This window comes from Aulonocara stuartgranti (assembly GCF_965226115.1).
Source record: "Aulonocara stuartgranti genome assembly, chromosome: 6".
Taxonomy (NCBI): Eukaryota; Metazoa; Chordata; class Actinopteri; order Cichliformes; family Cichlidae; genus Aulonocara; species Aulonocara stuartgranti.
The window spans coordinates 14,131,906-14,151,625 of NC_138944.1; the positions used below are offsets into that span (position 1 = coordinate 14,131,906).

General features: G+C 41.7%; 1 protein-coding gene across 5 annotated transcripts in view; it reads left to right on the forward strand.

Annotated features, from left to right (window-relative positions):
* The window catches only part of LOC309708401 (nucleosome-remodeling factor subunit BPTF-like), a 57,362-nt gene extending 41,031 nt beyond the window's left edge, over positions 1–16,331 (forward strand). For 4 of the 5 annotated variants that reach the window (XM_082536397.1, XM_082536398.1, XM_082536400.1 and 1 more), the window contains 8 exons: positions 158–240; positions 3,751–3,976; positions 4,160–4,485; positions 4,896–5,069; positions 6,379–6,571; positions 7,171–7,255; positions 11,011–11,197; positions 13,916–16,331. In XM_082536397.1, the coding sequence (XP_082392523.1) occupies positions 158–240; positions 3,751–3,976; positions 4,160–4,485; positions 4,896–5,069; positions 6,379–6,571; positions 7,171–7,255; positions 11,011–11,197; positions 13,916–13,952 (1,311 nt within the window). In that variant the 3' untranslated portion in view covers positions 13,953–16,331. Of the gene's footprint in view, positions 1–157; positions 241–3,750; positions 3,977–4,159; positions 4,486–4,895; positions 5,070–6,378; positions 6,572–7,170; positions 7,256–11,010; positions 11,198–12,888; positions 13,896–13,915 lie in introns of those variants that run through there. The other variant, XM_082536399.1, reaches the window with a different exon arrangement.
* The last annotated feature ends 3,389 nt before the right edge of the window (positions 16,332–19,720 follow it).

Sequence of the window (19,720 nt, forward strand, 5' to 3'; positions counted from 1 at the left end):
AACAATACATTTCTATAGATAGATGTTGTTCGCATCAAACTGCTGGAAGTTCATGGTAACAGGTCCTTGACTGACCTGTTACCATGAATGTCATACTTCTGATTTTTCGTATTTCCATGAGGTTTACTCCGTCATCCTTCTGTGTCGCATATTCCAGGTGGTCATGAAGCAAAACGCTGTGATCGAGCACCTGAAGCAGAAGAAAACCATGACGCCTGCAGAGAGAGAAGAGAATCAGAGGTTTGCCTCCAGATTAGGGTTTTTTTGTGTGTGTGTCACATGTGCTGCTTTAAAAGTCAACAGGTTAACACTTCATTAGTACCGGGAGGACACATTAAATGGCTTCTCAAAGCAAACATCTAATAAGCCAATCAAATGGTAGAAACAGTACATTTAGGCACGTAGACATGACGATGAAGATGATCGGATGTTTAAATTAAGTAACCAAATGGGAACAAAGGTGGTTTAAGTGGGTGGTTTTAAGTGCTAGACAGGCTGGTTTGGGTATGTAAGAAGTTGCTGAGGTTTTCATGCAGCACTGTGTCTAGGTTTATGAAGAATAGATCACTGAATACAAACATCCAGTGATCAGCAGTTCTCCAACCTCAGTGTAGTTAATGGCAGAGATCAGAGAAGAATGCCCTGATCTGAGGTTCGCTAAGGCTCAGCAATGGAAGGCAGGGAGGAAAAAAAAGAAGTGATGTGCTGGTGCGGGGAGTGATTTATTAGCCCCCTTTAGTGCATGTCTTTGGATCGTGGGTGGAAGCCAGATTACCTGGCTGGAGGGTGGATTTGACTCATAACCCTTAATGCTAATTAAGCATCATTTATAAGTCACAGCTCACCCACATATCGTTCCTCAAATGTCCATCCTGTTGTTACAACTGCATTCCCACTCTCCAATCTCTGACTGAGTTTTTTGGCTTGATGTGTTCACTGTACTGCAATGGCCTCCACAGTCACCAGATCTCAATCCAAAGCCTGCAGCATCTGCATGACACTACTGTGTCTTTGACTTGATACCTTCTCGTGCCCATGTGCACGCTCGTATGCATGCTCCCTGCAGCCCATACGGGATCCTCTTCTCTCTCCGTCTGACTTTTGTCTAACACATTGTTGGGAGGTGCAGAACAACATGGGAACATTTGGACGTGTAACCACCAACAGCTGCATGTCTTCACTGTGACCCTACAAGCAGGCAAATCCCTTTATAAATGACGGGAGTTGTACAATAAAAATATACATCTCTCCTCGACTCCTTCAGGGATTTGTGGTGCCGTAAACTTCAGAAAAGCGACTGAAAAATTAGTCGGAAATTTAAGCCGCCCCATTTTTCACTGCATCATCCCTGTGACCAATCCTACCGTTAGTAGGTCGATATTTTTTTTATGCAGAACGTGTTTGTTTTCCAGGCAGCGAGCTACGATTGCTGCTACAAGACCATTTTGTTTACCAAGCTTAGTTAGGACAACTGCAACTGTAAAACAAAAGCCAAAATATTCAAATGCTTAAAAAAATGTTTTTCTTCGTTCTTCCTTTCCTCCTTCCCGTGTTTTTATGTTAGGTAGAATATACTCTGACCTATAGCCGACCCTGACAACCATTTGTTTATGTCCACAGGCACTGTGTAAACACTGTACCCATTCACACAGACCTGAAATACCAAACCCAGACTACCGTGACATCAGTACAGCAGCTCAAGCAGCAGCTGTCTGTCTTTGCTTATTTTTTCAACCTTTTTCCATTTCTTCATGTCATCCTTTTCTCTCTTTTCCTTCAAAACACGGTTCTGTTAGTAATAACGCGGAACTTTGGCATCCGTTTGCATGTTTATGTGTGTCCTGCTTTATTCCTCCACTTTCACGCTGCATTTGGCCTCTGTACTTCAGCGGGCACGCGGTAGGATCCCTGGCCGATCTTTGACCTCAGCAGCCGAGGATGTGTTTGTGTGTTGTTCGCACAAACTCGGCGCCGAACGAGGCAACGGCTTTCGATCTCGTCTGTGAATGTTAGCAAACACAAGTGAACATACTGGGAACACATAAATCGTGTGGATTTATTTGATTTTGCGAAATGAAGCTGCTAACATGTAACTTTCTCCCTCTATGGATTCTCATTTGTTTGAATAACAATGGCGTGGATAACATTTCTTCCTCCTGCATCCAGTCCCACTCTATCTGTTCATCTCTCAACATGCCTCTCTTCCAGTCTTCCAACACTCAAGTCTACTCGCTTGCCACTGAAGCGTAGAGTCTTATACAAATAAACACTAGACAAATAAATAGTCTTCTCTGCATCCGTACAAACATGCGGGTGAGTAATAAAACTAGAGATGATGTCACGTTTGCCTAACACTTTTAGAAATTAATCATGTTTGGCTCAGAATTTAAAAGAAGGAAATGTTCGTGCTTTTCTAAGCAGTGGGCTAGCAGAGGTTTTTGGTGCTAGACACTTTGTTTGAGCTTAAACTCGCCACCTGCTTCGGAGTTGAACTCCCCTTTTGACTTCAGAACTGCATTAATTCTTTGTGGCATGGATTCAGCAAAGTGCTGGAAATGTTCCTCAGAGATTTTTTGTCAATATTGACGTGAGCGTCACAGCTGCTGCAGATTTGTCAGCTGCACATCCATGATGCAAATCTCCCGATCCAATGTATCCCAGAGCTGCTCAGTTGGATTGAGATGTGGACTGTGGAGTGCATTATTCTGGTGGAATGCTGTCAGAATAGGGGTACACTGTAGTCTGTAAGGATGGATGTGGTCATTAACAATACTAAGGAGGCTGTGGTGTTTAAGTGATGCACAGTTGAGCGGCCTAAAGGGTACCAAGAAAATTAAAGAGTGGTTGTTTTTAGTTGTGGTTGTCTTCCTATCAGCTTGAAGCAGTTCTCCTGGAGAACTGCCACTCACTGGATATTTTCTCTTTCTCGGCCCATCCCCTGTAAACCCTAGAGATGGTTGTGTGGGAAAATTCCAGAGGATCATCTGTTTTTGAAATACTCAGACCAGCCCCACATGGCACCGACAATCAGGCCACGTTCAAAGTCGCTTTTCTTCATAACCTGCCTAATATTTCTCAGATTTTAACCCTTACTTGATTGCTCACAGCTGAGAAAGAAGAGATTTGGAGCCAGATAGAGATGAAATGCAAGTTCAGAACCTGAGTCAGAACTTTGTAGTTACATGGATTACACAACTGAGCCATGAAAATGCCCCGCGGGCTTGTTTTCAGAGAAATGCCTTCATTGTTCATTGACACGGACTGCCATTTCTTACATGTGGAAAGCAAAATTTTAATATTTCAAAGTAGCCACACAGGTTGTACTTCATGAAACATAGAAGCATTGTTTGGATTAATGCGCTGCTCCAGCCCACTGGTGTGTCATAGGGATACATTTCTTCCTCTGTGACTTTGACTGTACTGACTTTTTGAATTCTAGCTTCAGATATGTGATAATCCTTTCCCTCCCAGCCCTTTCATCCTCCTCTGCTCTCTCAGCAGGAGTATTATGTGTGTTTAATGTCTTTAAAATGCCACAGCACTTTTTCACATGGGCCTTCATTAGATTTAGTAGAGTTCTGGGTTTTTATTTCTTCTTTTAGCTTTTTTCTTATTAGTCTGCAACATTCACAGTTTCAGCACTTTAACATTAAATACAGTATGCTTTTATGAGTTGTGATTTTTAGTTTTAAGAGATGTGATTACTCTCTTGTTTTCTCTCTCGACCATATTCTGTTCTCATCCTTTCAGGATGATCGTGTGCAACCAGGTGATGAAGTTCATCCTAGACCGGATAGACAAAGATGAGAGGCAGGCAGCCAAGAGGAGGAAGAAGGAAGAGGTTGTGGAGGCCAAGAGGAGGTTAGCCAACGCCAGTAAGCTCTCCTCGCTCCTTTACCGACACAAAGAGAGCCTCAAGATGGAGATTCTGAAGAAGCGGGCACTTCTTGACAAGGAGCTGCAGCTAGAAGCCCAGGTATGAAGCAAGCTTGAGACATGAAAAAATATTAAAAAAGCATAAAGGTTTTTACTCTGGGCGTGATGTTTTAAAGGCAACTATAAAGAACTGGTGACAAATGGCACTAGAATGCCTTTATTTTGCACAAAAAGGGCAGGAAGTGACATTAATCGCATTCGTTTCTGGGGTTGAATTCTCCAGGAGGAGCTAAAGAGGGATCTGCTGCGGATGAGGAGGGAGAAGGAAAGGGCTCAAGCTGCAGCCCAACAGGCAGCCCAGGCTGCCGCCGCCGCCGCCGCCGCCGCCGCCCACAACCAGCAACAGAAAAATATGTCCCACATCACCTCTCAGCATCACCTTAGCACGACTGTCAGCTCCGCACACAAGAGGAAACGGGAAGAGGAGAGGGAGATGACAACGTCAGCCAAGTCCAAGAAGAAGAAAATGATCTCTACGACGAGTACAAAAGAGAGCAAGAAGGACACAAAGCTCTACTGCATCTGCAAGACGCCCTACGATGAGACCAAGTATGATGATGCTCTGTTAAACACTGTCACAATAAAAATACTGTATGAGCGAGTTTAGCTGCATTGGTGACAGCACTAAGCTGAATAAAAAGAAAAAAGACTGGAGACGTGCAGCTGTCCACATTAAAACATTCACAGTTTTTACTGCCCTGATATCAGAGGTCAAAGAATAGACGATGTTCTCACTCTCAGCCAGTTACTCTTTTTAAATGTACACTTATTTTCAGGGTTTTACTCAGTATTGCTCTATTCATCAAGTCCTCATTGAATTAAACCTGTCTTCTATTGCAGAACAAATCCTTCCAATCTCATATATTTATTTTTAAAACTAAAATTTATTGTATTTATTGACTTACTGTAAACCGGTGACTGTCTACAGTGACACCTGTGTGTCCTCGTTCTCTCTAAAGGTTCTACATTGGCTGCGATCTGTGTACCAACTGGTATCACGGAGAATGTGTGGGCATCACAGAAAAGGAGGCCAAGAAAATGGACGACTACATCTGTGTGGAGTGTAAGCGGGGCCAGGAGAGCAGCACAGAGGAGCTGTACTGCATCTGTCAGACACCATATGACGAGTCACAGTAAGGAGCAAGTTTTTAATTGCTTTAAATTCAGCTTAATGGAGTGTGTGAGAATTTCAGACACAGTTGCTATTTTTGCTCCTTTTGCAATTTCCTTAAACTCATCTTGGTTCATTCATTTTTACCGTAGCGTTTATTTTGAACTGATGAAAATGTGTCTTTAGTATATTTATGTTTTACTTTTTTTCCCTATAGATAACAGTTCTAATGTTTGAAGGTCGAAAGTAGCGATCCAGTTATGTCTGTGTAGGTTCTCAGTCATCGAGGACTTCTTAAATTTCTTTCTAAGCTCCTTAAATCCAGTTATATCAAAATCTGTATTATGCTACGGTTGCACTAGTAAAAACAGTGATTTGAGACACAACAAACACAACAACATCTGGTTTGCCTTTGAAATGGTTACTTGGAAGATGGGGAGGGGGTCTGTGACGACTCACAGTCAGTTGCTGTCTTCAAAGTGACTTTGGTGCATCAAGACAGCAATAAAATAGAGTCAGTCTGATATCAGTTTACAGTTAATCGGGGTCAAGTTGGCAATTACGTGCAATCTGTTTGGGATACACAAACAAAATCTCAAATCTGTTGCCGTCTACCTTGACAGAAATTCATATTAACTACATACATTCAGAATCCAGCAGCTTGAAACAGAAATTCCTCCACAAATAGTGACGCAGTTGCGTCAGGACAGATTTACTTGCGTAATGCAATAGGTGCTCAGCAACCTCTATTTTACTTATGAATATAACCAGTTGGCAACCCCTTGAGTCAAGTCCACTATTGCAAAGAGATGTGTTGCAGATGAGTTGCACTGGTTCACATAAACTGCTTCAGAATGTTTGCTGTGTGTTTGCAATCTGAGTTTATACATTAGACAGCAACTAATTCCAAACCTTTGCCAGTCAGTCTGAGTCTGGCCTGCAACTGTTTGCAGACAGGTTGCCTTCTACCAGGTGGCCTGTGATCAAAAGCAGCCAATAAGAGTTTGAATGTGCAGCACCTGGAACCCTTTGGACGACCAGTTGGTTGCTGCAGCTGTTTTTAATGGACGGAGTTTATTCATTTGTAAAGAAAAGAATCATTTTTACCAACTGTTATTACGTGTCACCTTGTTGTTTCATTCGGTAAATAAGACTTTCTTAATAAGTAGTTTAAAATATTAAGCATAGACATGAAAAATGGCTTCTTTACTATCCAAGCAAACAATTCTTCTTCTTTTAATTATCAATATGAGCATGTTTCAAATAGGAATCCATCATAAGTGCTTTATATGTAAATGACACCAATCCGTGAGTACTTTTCATCTACTCAGGTTTTACATCGGCTGCGATCGATGTCAGAACTGGTACCACGGTCGCTGCGTGGGAATCCTGCAGAGCGAGGCCAACCACATCGACGAATACGTGTGTCCTCAGTGTCAATCGACAGAGGACGCCATGACGGTCTTCACACCGCTCACCGACAAGGACTACGATGGCCTGCGAAGAATTCTGCGCTCCTTACAGGTGAACTGAAGATTTATAGCTGTTGCACAAGCTCACTTCTCACACGAGAGATGGGGTCATACCCTCCAGCCTAGACTACCTGCTAATGTGTGCTGTGGAAGAGAAGGTTGAGTCACAGAAGCTTATTTATGAGGGTCACAAACAAGTACATAAACACACCAAGCAGTATCTGAATCAGCAGGACTGTAGTTGTAGTTTTATTATCAGCAATGGGGGAAAAACACTAACGTAGCTCCTTGTAGCCCCATTACAATGCAAGAGCAGCAAACAAAAAGTCCTCTGTGTGCGTCTTATCTGATGGGTTTGGCTCCCCCTACTTGGACAGCTGCCTGGCCTCGGCGTCTTTTCTGGCTTCCCTTTCTTTTCTCTTTCTTCTCCTCTAATTTTCTCCTCCTCTGTCCAGCAGCCTGTGTGTCTGTGTGTCTGTGTGTGTGTGTCTGTGAAATGTGGGAGAAAGTGAGAGAGAACATCTGTGTTGACCCACCTGCTTTCACTGTAATTTTCATGGTGCTGTTTGTTTTTCTTCATTGGTTTCAGCTTTCTCAAGCGCCTTTCTTTGTCTTTATTTCCATTTTTTTTTGTCTCTCCCACCTCTGCAGGCACATAAAATGGCGTGGCCATTCCTGGAGCCAGTGGACACGAACGACGCCCCAGACTACTACAGGGTTATCAAGGAACCAATGGGTGAGTGCACTGTTGTGAATTCAGTTATTTAAATTTGTAAATGAACAGTTAATAGCTCTTGTCTTATTTCTAAAACGTTATAGAATCCTATTCTGGATGCATCTTATAGCCTCAATGTTAGAGTTTTATTGTTTCTTTGGAGCTAGAAGTGACCTAACTAAACTAATAAAATATTAGAATTTTACTCCCAAAAAAAAAGCACAAATTTCAAGTACGATTACAAGTTAAAAGTATAGGTTACAGCTACAAGTCTGCAAGTATGTCAGTCAAAGGGGCCACACCCTCAACATTAATTCTCAACAAAATCCAGATAGGCACTTCAAACAGACACCAACTATCAGTCACCTCTAATGCAGTCCGATCCCCACTCACAGCTTGACCCATGTGACCTTAAAAGCTCACATGTTGGAGGGATGGGGCAGTGTCTCAGGAAGGTAATTCACACCTTTTCCCCATGATGACAGTAATGACCCACGCGTTGATTCACAGATGGTTACAGGGGCGGGTCAGTGACTCTCAGGGGTTCCAAGAGGACAACCACACTTGGGGTTAAATACATGTCCATCAGTTTTTTAGCGCTGAAGAAGCTTCTTGGATCAGAGGTGACCAAAAAGAAGTTCAGTTGCCTTCATTTCAAGTAGAGATGGCACGATACCACTTTTTTATGTCCTATACCGATATCATAAATTTGGATATCTGCCGATACCGATATAAATCCGATATAGTGTATTTTTTAATCAATAAAACTGTTTTTTAATATCTTGCTGCATTTTGTATAAATTCATACTCAAGTTTTAAAAAACAAAACACTATGTCTTTGTGCCCCCTTTTCCCTGTTAATGCCCTATCGGCCCCCCTGGCTAAACTTTGCTAGATCCGCCCCTGCACAGTTACCAGTTGTCAGCTACGTAGAAAAAGATCCTGGTCTAGAAAGTAATATTAAATAAATTCTAACAACAGCTTATCAAGCTTAAACGTGCTGCTGTTGTTCAGCCGCTGGTTTCCTCTTTCTGGCGCGAAGTGGGAGATAAACAAACAAGAGAGACGGGAGTCGCGACAGAAAAGCCGATCAGCCGATCAGTTTCATGATTGAAGTAGCAACAGGAGAGAGAAGAGGCAGTCACTCCATATATTGGTTGTTAAGCTTAACGTGGGAATGCGTTACAAACATTCAGAGATGAACTTACACACTTGCTTTACGTCTCTCTGGGATAACTTTCTCTGCGATGAAATGCTGGTTTGGTAGCGAGGCTACAAATGCTGAACCAGACCGCTGAGAGGTCTCGCACGCTCAGCCGCTCTGTCACGTGACGCATACTGCTCCGACTGCTAAGGTTATGAGCTGAGTTACACCATGTCGCAAGTTTTGTGAGGTGCTTTTGTGATATGTAATGGATCAGATGGCATTTGTTTTTGTTTCTCTCCGATATCCGATCCAGTACTTTAGATCAGTATCGGACCGATACGTAATATCAGATCGGTCCATCCCTAATTTCGAGTCCTTCGGACTGTCAAATTAGCTGTAGAAACAAGAAAAACAAACAGCTTTTGTACCGGGCTGTAAATATGTTAATATAACAGGTGGTTGGGCATTTTGATAAGGGACTCTATGGGGATTGCCTCACTTTTGTGGCCAGCCTCTGTGGGAGTTTTTGACACTCCTGTGCTGGCTTCATTTTTCAACCCCGCAGGTTGCCGTCTGGTCTGGATTTGAGCCTTGTTTGTGTTACTTCTGAACTTATACTTGTGCACATTTTAACCAAACTTTTTCTAAACTTTTCTGACAGCTCCCCTCATTTTCTGTCTACATAATATAACTCCTGAAGCCTTTTCTCTGAAATGAAATAAAACCCACATCAATTTGGAAATCTTGAAAGCGATATCACTGAATCTAAAAAGTTTCAGCTCATTTACTAAAATTGCATATGATGCTTAGTTTCTGCAGCATACCATTGATTTTTTTTTTTTTTTAATTTTAAGGTAAATACCTTTTTTAGGCGATGTTACTGAAGGTTAATTTTCCCAGAAACCTCATTTGTGAAGGTGTTTTTGTATTTATTATAATAATTTGTGCCTGGCCAGAAAGACAAAGCTGCATCAGTAAAATTTAACTGTTGCATATATTAACTACTACTATAACTTTTGCATTTTGAAAATATTGCAAAATATTGATTAATAGATGGTTGTATAAAGGACTTTGTATATGATGGTTGTCTCAGTAAAAACATATGTAAGGTGCACAATATGATGCAACACTCTCTATAACTATCAAGCTTTCTTTTTATAGCTGTGTGATCTACTTCTAGGGTTCATTCATTATGACAGGATGCATCCTCACATTCCACCTTCGCATCGTCCTCACATCTTGCGATTCACAGCATCAGTCTTAAGCAGCCTTTATAAAACATGCCATGTGATGAAAGACACAATTATGTTTCCTCGCTCTTCCACGCACTTTGTCTCCTTGAGGTGCAATTAAGGGATTGGTGATGAAAAGCACTGTAATTGTTGGGAGTGTGTAGCCTCCTTGAGGAGAAAAATATAAAAACAAAAGTGGCAGTTGGTACATAATTTGTACTTTGTAATTTGAGTAACTTGGAATGGGATTGGTTGGGAGTTATCCCTGTGTAGGCGATAAAATTGCTTCTTTAGTGCTGGTTTTTTATTTTGGAGTTGCTTTAGGCTCTGGAAGTAACACCCAGGCTCTATATATCTTAAACATTAAAAAAAACAAAAAACAAAAACACCACCCGCCAGGAGGGCAACACGGAGGAAGCCCTCCAACTCAGATCAAACCGGCCATGTAAATGGGGACTTGCGTCAACAGGGCCTTTTTGAACTTCCATCCAAACAAACCGTTAATGAGCTGGTCCGTGTCTGCCGGGCTCCCTGTGGAAAGGGACCAGCCCCACATTCAGCTCCTGTTGGCCTGGTCCTGGAAACTCTAGTCCTCCCCTCACCCGTCTACCGCAAGAAAAAGTCCTTGTTGGTTTACAAAAAATAAAAAGAGCTTTTGGCTGGTGAAGCTGCTGGCGGTGGTAGTTTTTGGAGGGTTTTGAGATGAAATCTGATGACAGAGAAGAAGGAGGTCTTTGATATTGACCATGAGGTTTGTGAGCCTCTGGTCATCTGGGTGGGGGTTAAAGAGGTTAAGAGTCGGATGTGTTTGTTTGAAACGCAGCCCTGGGGATGCCACGCAGTGCGAACTGCCAGCAACGGCAGATTATGTAGAGCCTCATCTGTTGCCAGTTAGCTTCTTTGCTAAATCTCTTATTTTCTTAAGTTTTCTACTTGTTTTAAAAAGGTTAGCAACTCTCAAAGCTCCCTTTCAAGAGAGGAACTGATAACCATTTTTGCTTTTTTCCACCCCCTCAGAAATGACTCTTAGATAATGGCGCTCTCCTCAGGAATGACGAATCGGTCACGTCTCAGTAACTAATCTGGAAGGCTGAATAGATCGAGGTTAATGCTGGCAGAGGTTGTGGATTTTTGCTGTCACATATAAAGCGACGCTCTGTGCTTCCACGAAACATATTTGAACGTCTGTCAAGCACATACCACATAAGCTGCAATTACTTTGACGCAAGCATGCTGATTTGTGGAACGAAATCGATTAGAAAACCCAGATATTTGTGCTCTGTTTCCGCATATGTGATGCGTTTCTCTGCCAGAAACTAACAATTAAATGACGTTCATATTACAAACTTGCCATCAAGTCTTTTACCAAACCAGATCTTTAAATCTCCCTTTGCCAGACCTTTCCACCATGGAGGAGAGGTTACAGAAACGCGAGTACATCAAGCTGACGGAGTTTGTAGCAGACATGACCAAAATCTTCGACAACTGCCGCTACTACAACCCCAGCGACTCGCCCTTCTACCAGTGTGCCGAGGTTCTGGAGAACTTCTTTGTCCAGAAACTCAAAGGCTTCAAAGCCAGCAGGTAAGATGACGGTGAGGATGATGAGGATAACAAAATGGCAGCGGGGTACTTTCGAAGATGGGCTTTGTTTTTAATACCCAGAATCAGAGAGAATTTTCAGTGTCTTTCAGAAAGACACCAACTAATTAGCAGTTTCACTTGTAGCCCTATATAATTGACTCTGACTGGTAGATTTACTCAAGTGAGAGCAATAAAATTTAATCTCTCACAGAAAAATAACAATAAATTTGCTCCTAGATCACTATCTTATGGTTCTCCTCAATGTTTTAAATGTTCTTTCAACCACCAAGCTTGTTCTGTCTGAAATAAGCCGGTAACACCTCTATTGTGCCTATTTTTTAAAATATAATTCTGGACCTTAATACCAAACTCTTTCCCTTTTCAACTGCCCTTCCCTTTACGCCAGCTTTCTTGATTGGCTTTCCTCTGGAAACAGAAGGTCTAAAGATACAGATCCAGTATGGTCATATTTACAGCCCCAGTTTCACAGGCATAGAGACCAGTCAGAGAACTCCCTGGCAACCTCCAGTCGCTAGGGAAACCTGGTTCATAGGTGGTTGCTGGAGGTTGCAGGCAGGTTGCCACAGTTGCCAATAGTCTGCATGGAAAATGCTGACAAACACTGGCCGCTCGCTGTCTGAGCCATAAAGAAACGAATAAGTGCGATGCAGATCGGAAACGGAGAACGTTTGCTCTCACGAGTAAAAGTTGGGCCTTTTCAGATGTTTTGGTTGGAGCATTAAAGCAGAGCTTTCACTTTGAAGTCCCTATTTCTGTTTTGCATAAAGCTCAGGGAGCAGTTTGCAGACAATTCGCCATCTTCCATGCAAACTGCCGGCGACTGCGGCAACCTGCAAGTGACCAAAACCGATCGCAAGGAGGTTTTCGGCACAGCATCCTGTATTTGTAACAGATTTCACATTATCCACTGACACCAACCGGATGAGGAATACACACTTCAGAAAGAAACGAATAGAAACGTCTAATTCAAATCTTTCACTCTGTCAGATTTATATAGTCGTTGATAATGTTTTGCTGGAGTTGTGTTTGCTTAATTACTGGATATATTTTTTTCTTTCTTTTCATTCACACCTTCACTGTTTATCAGTGCGACCTTCACACTTTCACACATTCAGGCTTCAGTCAGCTCATCTTTGCACTCCTAACAACAAACCTGCTCAGGCTTTCATCGTGTCGTCGGAGCACTTCATGCTGGCAGCTACATAAAAAGCCCACTTTCTACCATTCAACCCGACATGTCGTATGACAGAGCGTAGGGAAGGATCTGTGGAAGTCAGACCTGTTTAGATGCACCTTTATACCCGACACCTTCTCCACTGTCTGCCTGTGCTTGGTCGTGCCTCTGAACTCATCTCACTGAGCTGTCCTCGCTGTGCCATGTGATTGCTTTGGTTGGATGCACTCTACAAGATGGCAGGAATGCAGTCACATTATCTTTCAGGTGGCTTTCTTTGTGTGTGTGTGCATTAGTTTGATTAAATAGGGCGAGGAGGGTAGCGGGCGTCTCCTAACTGAGAAGATGGAGCGCCTGTGAGCATTTGAGCCACGATGTTTTAATGGGCTCAGTAAGTCTTGTGGTCTGCATCCAGCTTTATGTGCTTGAGGTGGCGACGTACTTCACCTGCATGTACTGACGTCATCCATTCTCTCTCTCTGTCTCTCTCTTGCAGATTGTGATGTCAGACTCCTGGGTGCCGGGGTCACTCTTAAAAACAAACAAAACATAATTCGCTATCCTGGATGTTGCTGTTTTCACTTGTTTTAAAAGAAACAGCATTAAAAACTTTGTAAGAAAGTGCATATATTAAGACACACGTTAGGTGTGATCATTTTTTTTATTTTAAAAGCAAATAAAGGAGAAAAAAAAGTTTCTACTGTCTAAAAACATTAAAAACAAAACAATGGCAGCCATGTTGGTCACACAAACCATTCAAGGGAAAATGTATTTTTTTACACTCTTCCACCAGATGACATTTTGTTGAGGCAAAAAGAAGTTTTGCTAAATTTGTTGGTCTCTGAGATTCAGTTTCTGATCACAGGTGTTGATTTTGACTGTAAAATCACACGTGAGCGACACAAACACACACTTTACTTTTGCTTTGATAGAACTGTTGTTCTTTTCTTTCTTTTTTTTTTTTGTCATTATAACATGCTGCAGAACATTTTTACCTCATTTCTTTTTTTTCTTCTTTTTTTTTGACATTCATTACATTTTCTTTATTGGCTGTACCCATGTATTATATTTCATGTTCATATTTTATCTTTTTTGTGAAGGAATATGTTTTATGTTATAAAGGAAATAATGGTTTACGCTGTAAAAACAAAGTAGAGTGAAGAAAAAAAAATCTAGTTTAGCTTTCATATTCAGAATATGACGAGCTTAGCGGTCTCCACTATAATAAAAATAAATCTTTTTTAAGAAAAAAAAGACTCTGTATACTTATTGTTGGGTCGACATCAAAAACACACATTTCAGTAACATTTCACCAACATGGCTGCTTGGTCTGCAACAACCCGTCTGACCCACTGGCATCCAATACATGTTTTGCTATTGCATTTTTTTTTTTTTTTGTACTTTCCCCTAGTCACATATTTGTCACTTTGTAAAGCCTTTAATAAAAAAAAAAAAAAGAAGAAAAACAACAACAAGAAGTTTTCCAACTGTGTTCTTCCTCCTCTCTTTGCCTGTTTCTGTAGGTCACATAACAACAAGCTGCAGTCAGCTGCCTCTTAGCTCTGCTTAAAAAAACAAAACAAAAACTAAACAAACCAGGTGTCACACAGACCCGGCTTGTGGTTTCCTCTGACTGATTAAGAAGCGTGGTCCAAGTCAGGCTGCGTCCGAACCCGACTCCTCTCTGGAGGAACGGCGCCCCCACCTCACACAACACCTCACCTGGCACCTGCAGTGCTGAGAAGAAAGAAGTGAATTGGAAAAAGGTTCATTTGTCATCAAAAATGTCAGTGTCGTCTTCATACCAAGGGGCAGGGCAGTTGCAGACTTACTCTCTGGCAGCCTTTTACATCCCAATCAGCCATCCCTGCCAGTGTAGCCCCTCCATGAGAAGAAAGCCTGCAGAGCGCAGATGGCGAGGCAGCAGCGCTCGTTGGATGGTCGGTGGCAGTCTTATCTTTAAAGCAGCAGCAGACTCTTGGAAGTTCATTCTGTAGCTGATGGCTGTTTGTTTGTTTGTTTGTTTGTTTGTTTTGTGTATCCTATATAGCAAAGTGTCACCTTCTGTCCCCCTTTCTTAACTTCATCCTGTCCCGTTTTCACAATGCAAACATCCCGCTCAATTTTAGCCACTGCTTCAACTGGAAACTGCTGTAAAACGTGCACAGCCGATGTCGGGAAATGTTTCATCTGAAGCTAAATGTGCAATTTGGAGTTGACTTCCCTCATATTCAATAAGCGCCACCTTTGTTTTTGCCAGGAAAAAATAATAACCCCACAAAGATAGGTCGACACTGCAGACCAGCTTCATTCAGCCAGTCCTGAAGACGCAGCATCACCTTACATTAGACCTAGTTATACTGACCACATTGTTTTCAGGTTTGTACTGCTGCATGAAGCATGAATCAGCCTCGTATAACTCAGTGTGTCTTTCAGGGTCACATTTCACTGTATATTATCGAAGCAGCCTGCTGATGCTGAGATGAGCCCCCTGTAACAGAAGCTCAATTTTGTACAAAAAAAAAAAAAATTGGACCTCATGTGAGGGGGGGTCTTCATTTAGTCTCAGTGCAGCAGTGCTTTCATGTTGATTTCCACAGGGAACACCCAAAATAAGCTGCCCCACCCACAGCATCCTGCCGTTCTTTTGACCTTTTTTCCATTTAGTGTTCTTCTAAAATGCAAGTTTAAAAAAAAGTTAGCTAGTTTTGTGCCTCCTTAAACATGACTAGTTGAAAGAGGCAAAGGTCCACATATGAGGAGAGGGAGGGGGATTTATTTTATTTTTTAAAAGGCCTTCAGGGAAGGTGAAACTTGTACGAGGCTTAACCGACCTACAAGTACTCCACCCTCCTCTCATCGAACTCCGGTGTCCGTTTCTGTCGGTGGCTGAGTCTGTAAGTCTGTCTCTCCTTATCTTTCAGCCACTTCTTCCAGCATAATTCACTGAAGCTGACAGGTTGGCTCACATCTGTCTCTCAACTCTGCCTCAAAGCATGGTTAAGTAATTGGGTAATGGACTTTTCCACTCACAATCAACTCAGTTATGTTGCGGTCCGCGGCAGCAGGGTAAACTCCGAGTGGAGTGGGGGGGACTGGGGAGTCTTTGTACCGTGGGGTTTGTATGAAAATTTTATAACTGCATTTTTGGCATTTCTGGGAGCATTTTTGTAATTTGTGATCATCCGTTTTGTAGGAGGGGAGCCGTTAAAAGGCAAAGTTGCAGTTGTCTTTTAGTTTATATGTTGGAGACTGTTTATAATCAGGAAACGTTTCAGTTTTACTCGTAAAGTTTTTACATTTCCGGGTGTTTTAATTAGAGTTGAGAGATAAAGTAGCCTCTGTCATCTTCTGTGTGTTTGTATGTCTTTCATATGTCTGTCTTTTCAAACATGGGTCACTTTCTAATCTGACGATAATGTGCTTTATCCACTGTTTGTAATCTCTATTGTATATTATTGCTGTCCAAATATGTAGAGATGAGAGATTTTTAGAGCAGTAGAAACTTTTATTTTTCACTATTTGAACCAGCAACTAAGCCCGCCTGTATATTTTAACTGTCTATTTTTTTCTCTTTAGAGTGAACTCTACATTTAGGTGAAATTGCCCTTTATATTAAAAGTGCTGCATATTGTGAGCATAAAGGTTTTGAACGGGGTAGAGTGACACAGTAACTCTTGTACAGAGTTTTTCTTTTTTGTAAGAAACCAACCAGTTCAGCATAACGTCTATATTGACATTGCATTTCTTGTATTATTTATTCATATCAATGAAAAGTTCTCAGTTTTTTGAGTAATGTTGGAAAAAAGAAAAAAAAAAACGTAACTGCAGATAAAAGTACTCTATGTTTTTAACAGATTGTGGCAACTCTGAGGAGATTCTCTTTTGTACTTGATAGGACATTTCATCCTAGATAATAAAGTAATGTTTTTGACACCAGTGTTTTCTCTCATTGCCTCTGCTTTTTAAGCTTGATACAAGGTTGTTTTTGTTTTTTCGTGCATTGTTTTAGTCGAGTTTAAGGTTGTTTGGATGAGCAGTTCTCATATTTTGTCTAAAACAAATGTCTTCGATCAGTGTTTCCCCCAAAGAGACTTCTGTCTGCTCCACTCTGTGTCCCCCCACGCAGACAAAGGTATGTTTGAATGGCTCTTTGTGAGGACGTAGCCTCACCAGTCATTTTGCAACCTGCGGCAGCTCAATTGCTCGTTAACACAAACATCCAATCACCCAAAATGGCAGCAGCTCATTTAGGCTTGTAGACATGGTCAAGAAGACCTGCTGAAGTTCAAGCTGATCATAATGTTGGTGTCACATAGGCTGGTCTGAGTACTTTAGAAACTGATGGGATCTAACTCTAAACAGAGAGAAAATACCCAGTGAGCAGCAGTTCTCTGGGTGAGAATGTCTTGTTGATGCCAGGGGTCAGAGCACAGACTGTTTTTAGATGAAAGGAAGGCAGCAGTAACTCATGTAACTCATGGTATGCAGATGAGCATCTCTGGATGCACAACACAAGAAGCCTTGAAGCAGATGGGCTACAAAAGCAGAAGACTACACTGGGTGCCACTCCTGTCAGCTAAGAACAGGAAGATGAGGCTACAGTTCACACACGCTCACCAAAATTGGACAATTGAAAATTGGGTTCAAGTGGTAACATCAAGAATTTGTTATAAACAACACAAAAGCATGAGTCCATCCAGCATTGTATCAAGTGGTGTTGGGGATGTCTTCTTGGTACACTGTGTGCCCCTTTAAAAACCATAGCCTACCTGAGTATTGTTGTTAATCATGTCCATCCCTTTGTGACAACAGTGTATTCTTCTGATGCCTGCTTACAAAAGCATAACGCCATGTCTCAAATTACAAGTCTTTTCAAACGTGTTTCTTCAACATGACAGTAAGTTCACTGTACTTATACCGTCTCCACAGTCATCAGATTTCAACCCAATAGAGCTTTTGGGATATGGTGGAATGGACAATTCCCACCCTGGAGGTGCAACTGTTTGATGCTGTTGTGTCAACATGGACAAAAATCTTTGAGCCATGTTTCCTCTCCTTAGTGAATTTGAAGAACGAAAGCAGTTCTGAAAGAGAAAGCAATTAAATACAGTTCTAGCAGGTTGTACCTAATAAGAGAGCTGATAAGTGTACACATAAAGTGTACACCAAAATCTTAACCTAATTTTAGCCACCATGTTTAACTATCGAACCCTTACGTTAATCTAAAGTTAATTCTAACTTTAAACCCCAAACAGCAATTCAGGCAGGTATGATAATAATTTTGAAATAAGTTACTGCATATAAATATAACATTTTCAGTCCATACAAGAAGCGTCCCTTCCCTTTGAATCAGTGAGACATGACCATATTGATAACTTAATGATCAAGAGCAGAACTGTAAGCAGTCCAGGGATGTTTTACTGACACTTTTAAAGAGAAAACCACAGCCAATGAGATGAAATAACAGCATGCATAGTCTCCAATTAAGCATGAAATATAAACAGCCAATTTTCAGCACAAAAGAAATGCTCGACCACTGTGCATGAACGAACAACAGGATGATCTCTCACATTTTTTCTTCTTTGAATTTGTAACCATTTGAGTAAAAATGGCCATTTTTTTCAAATCTCACAATGGAAAGAATCCCTCCAAAAATTCTTAGTTCAGGATCTGGAGCATCTCCAAACGGTAATCACATCTACGCTGGGCCGAGGTCCATGTTTTAAAATAAATCTGCTCATAGCTTTTAATAAAACAACTGTTCTGGAGGAAGGTTCAGAGGAGGTTGGAGGTTGTTACCCTCATGGCTTATCCGGTCAGGATGAGAATGAACAGTCAGCAATTACTTGTAGGTTTCTCGTTTTATTTGAATAATGCGTGTAAAGGAAAGACACACATGGACTGTTAACTCTGAAAGGAAATAAAGTATGACTTAAGTCATTCAGTAACTCAAATTAATACATGAACTCGGGAAACTCAACAGAAACTCTCCTCAGCTGCCAACCCATGTGGGAGTGAAGAAAGAGTGAGCTGTAGGTGAGTGCAGTCCTTATATAACGGGTGACAGGTGAATGCAAGGCACCTCCTCCAGCTCAACCTGGGGAACACCGAGGTGTTCCTAGGCCATCCGAGAGACATAATCTCTCCAGCATGTCCTGTGTCTACTCTGGGGCCTTTAGCAGGATCTGCCCGGAACACTACACGCAGGAGACATCCAGGAGGCATCCTTATCAGATCCCCAAATGACTTCTACTGGCTCGTTTCAATGTGGAGGAGTAGCATTTATCTACTCTGAGTCCCTCTTCAATGACTGAACTTCTCACCCTTAGGCTGAGCCAAGCCACCCTTTGGAGAAATCTAATTTCCAATCTGGAAGCTCAGTTATTAAGAATTTATACATTTGCAACATTTTATCTATTTTACATAGCTTAACTAAGATGCATATTCCATCTCTTCCCCCCTCTTATCATGTTTTCTCTAATAATGCATTCAATTAAAAAAAAAAAAAAGATGCAAAGGGAATATCATCATTTCCTGAGAAGGAAGCATGCACGCAGTAAACCAAACAGGACCAAGAATAGAACCTTGGGGTACACCGCAACACAAATTCACTGACTTCTTGCTACTTTATTACTTGGAAATTACATATTAACATTACTTTCGATATCTGTATCTACACCTGTTTTTGCATTAAAACAATACTGGTTTATTAACTGGGCAAACTGGAGTAGATTACTCCCAGTGACCCATGGTAATTTGAATTGACATGATGAGAAACACTTGTCTTGTTGGGAACTGTTTTATAGAGAGGTTAGATGAGAGGCAGTCTGAAGCAACTGAAACAGGGGTCTCTGCAGGAGCCACAGCTAATTGTTCCTCTTTGGTACTTGGTGAGTTGATCTGACTCCAAATATGAAGTTCAGCTTTCAGCTTAAATTGTTAGCTGCATGCTCAAGGCAAGCATGAGGGACAAGGTCATGACCCCTGCGCTGAGACACACCATCTATTCCTGTGATGAAATTACCAAGATGACACATCCAGCCACCTCCTGCTTTGATCTTTCACTTTTCTCACACACCCCTCTCCACAACCCACCCCCGACTCTTTAACTCTCCACTCACCACTAAATGGATCCAGAGATTCAAATGGACGCAGATGACCACAAGCCCGAAGTTGGTTGTGAGGGGCGTTCACACAGGAAGCAGCTCATAGATATTTTCACCCAACCTCCCCTCCCTTTTTTCTCCCCTCCCCCTCCTTTACATCCTCTGTCATGAGGAATGTGCTCCCGCTGTGATAGTAGCAACAATGTGCAGCAGGCTCCT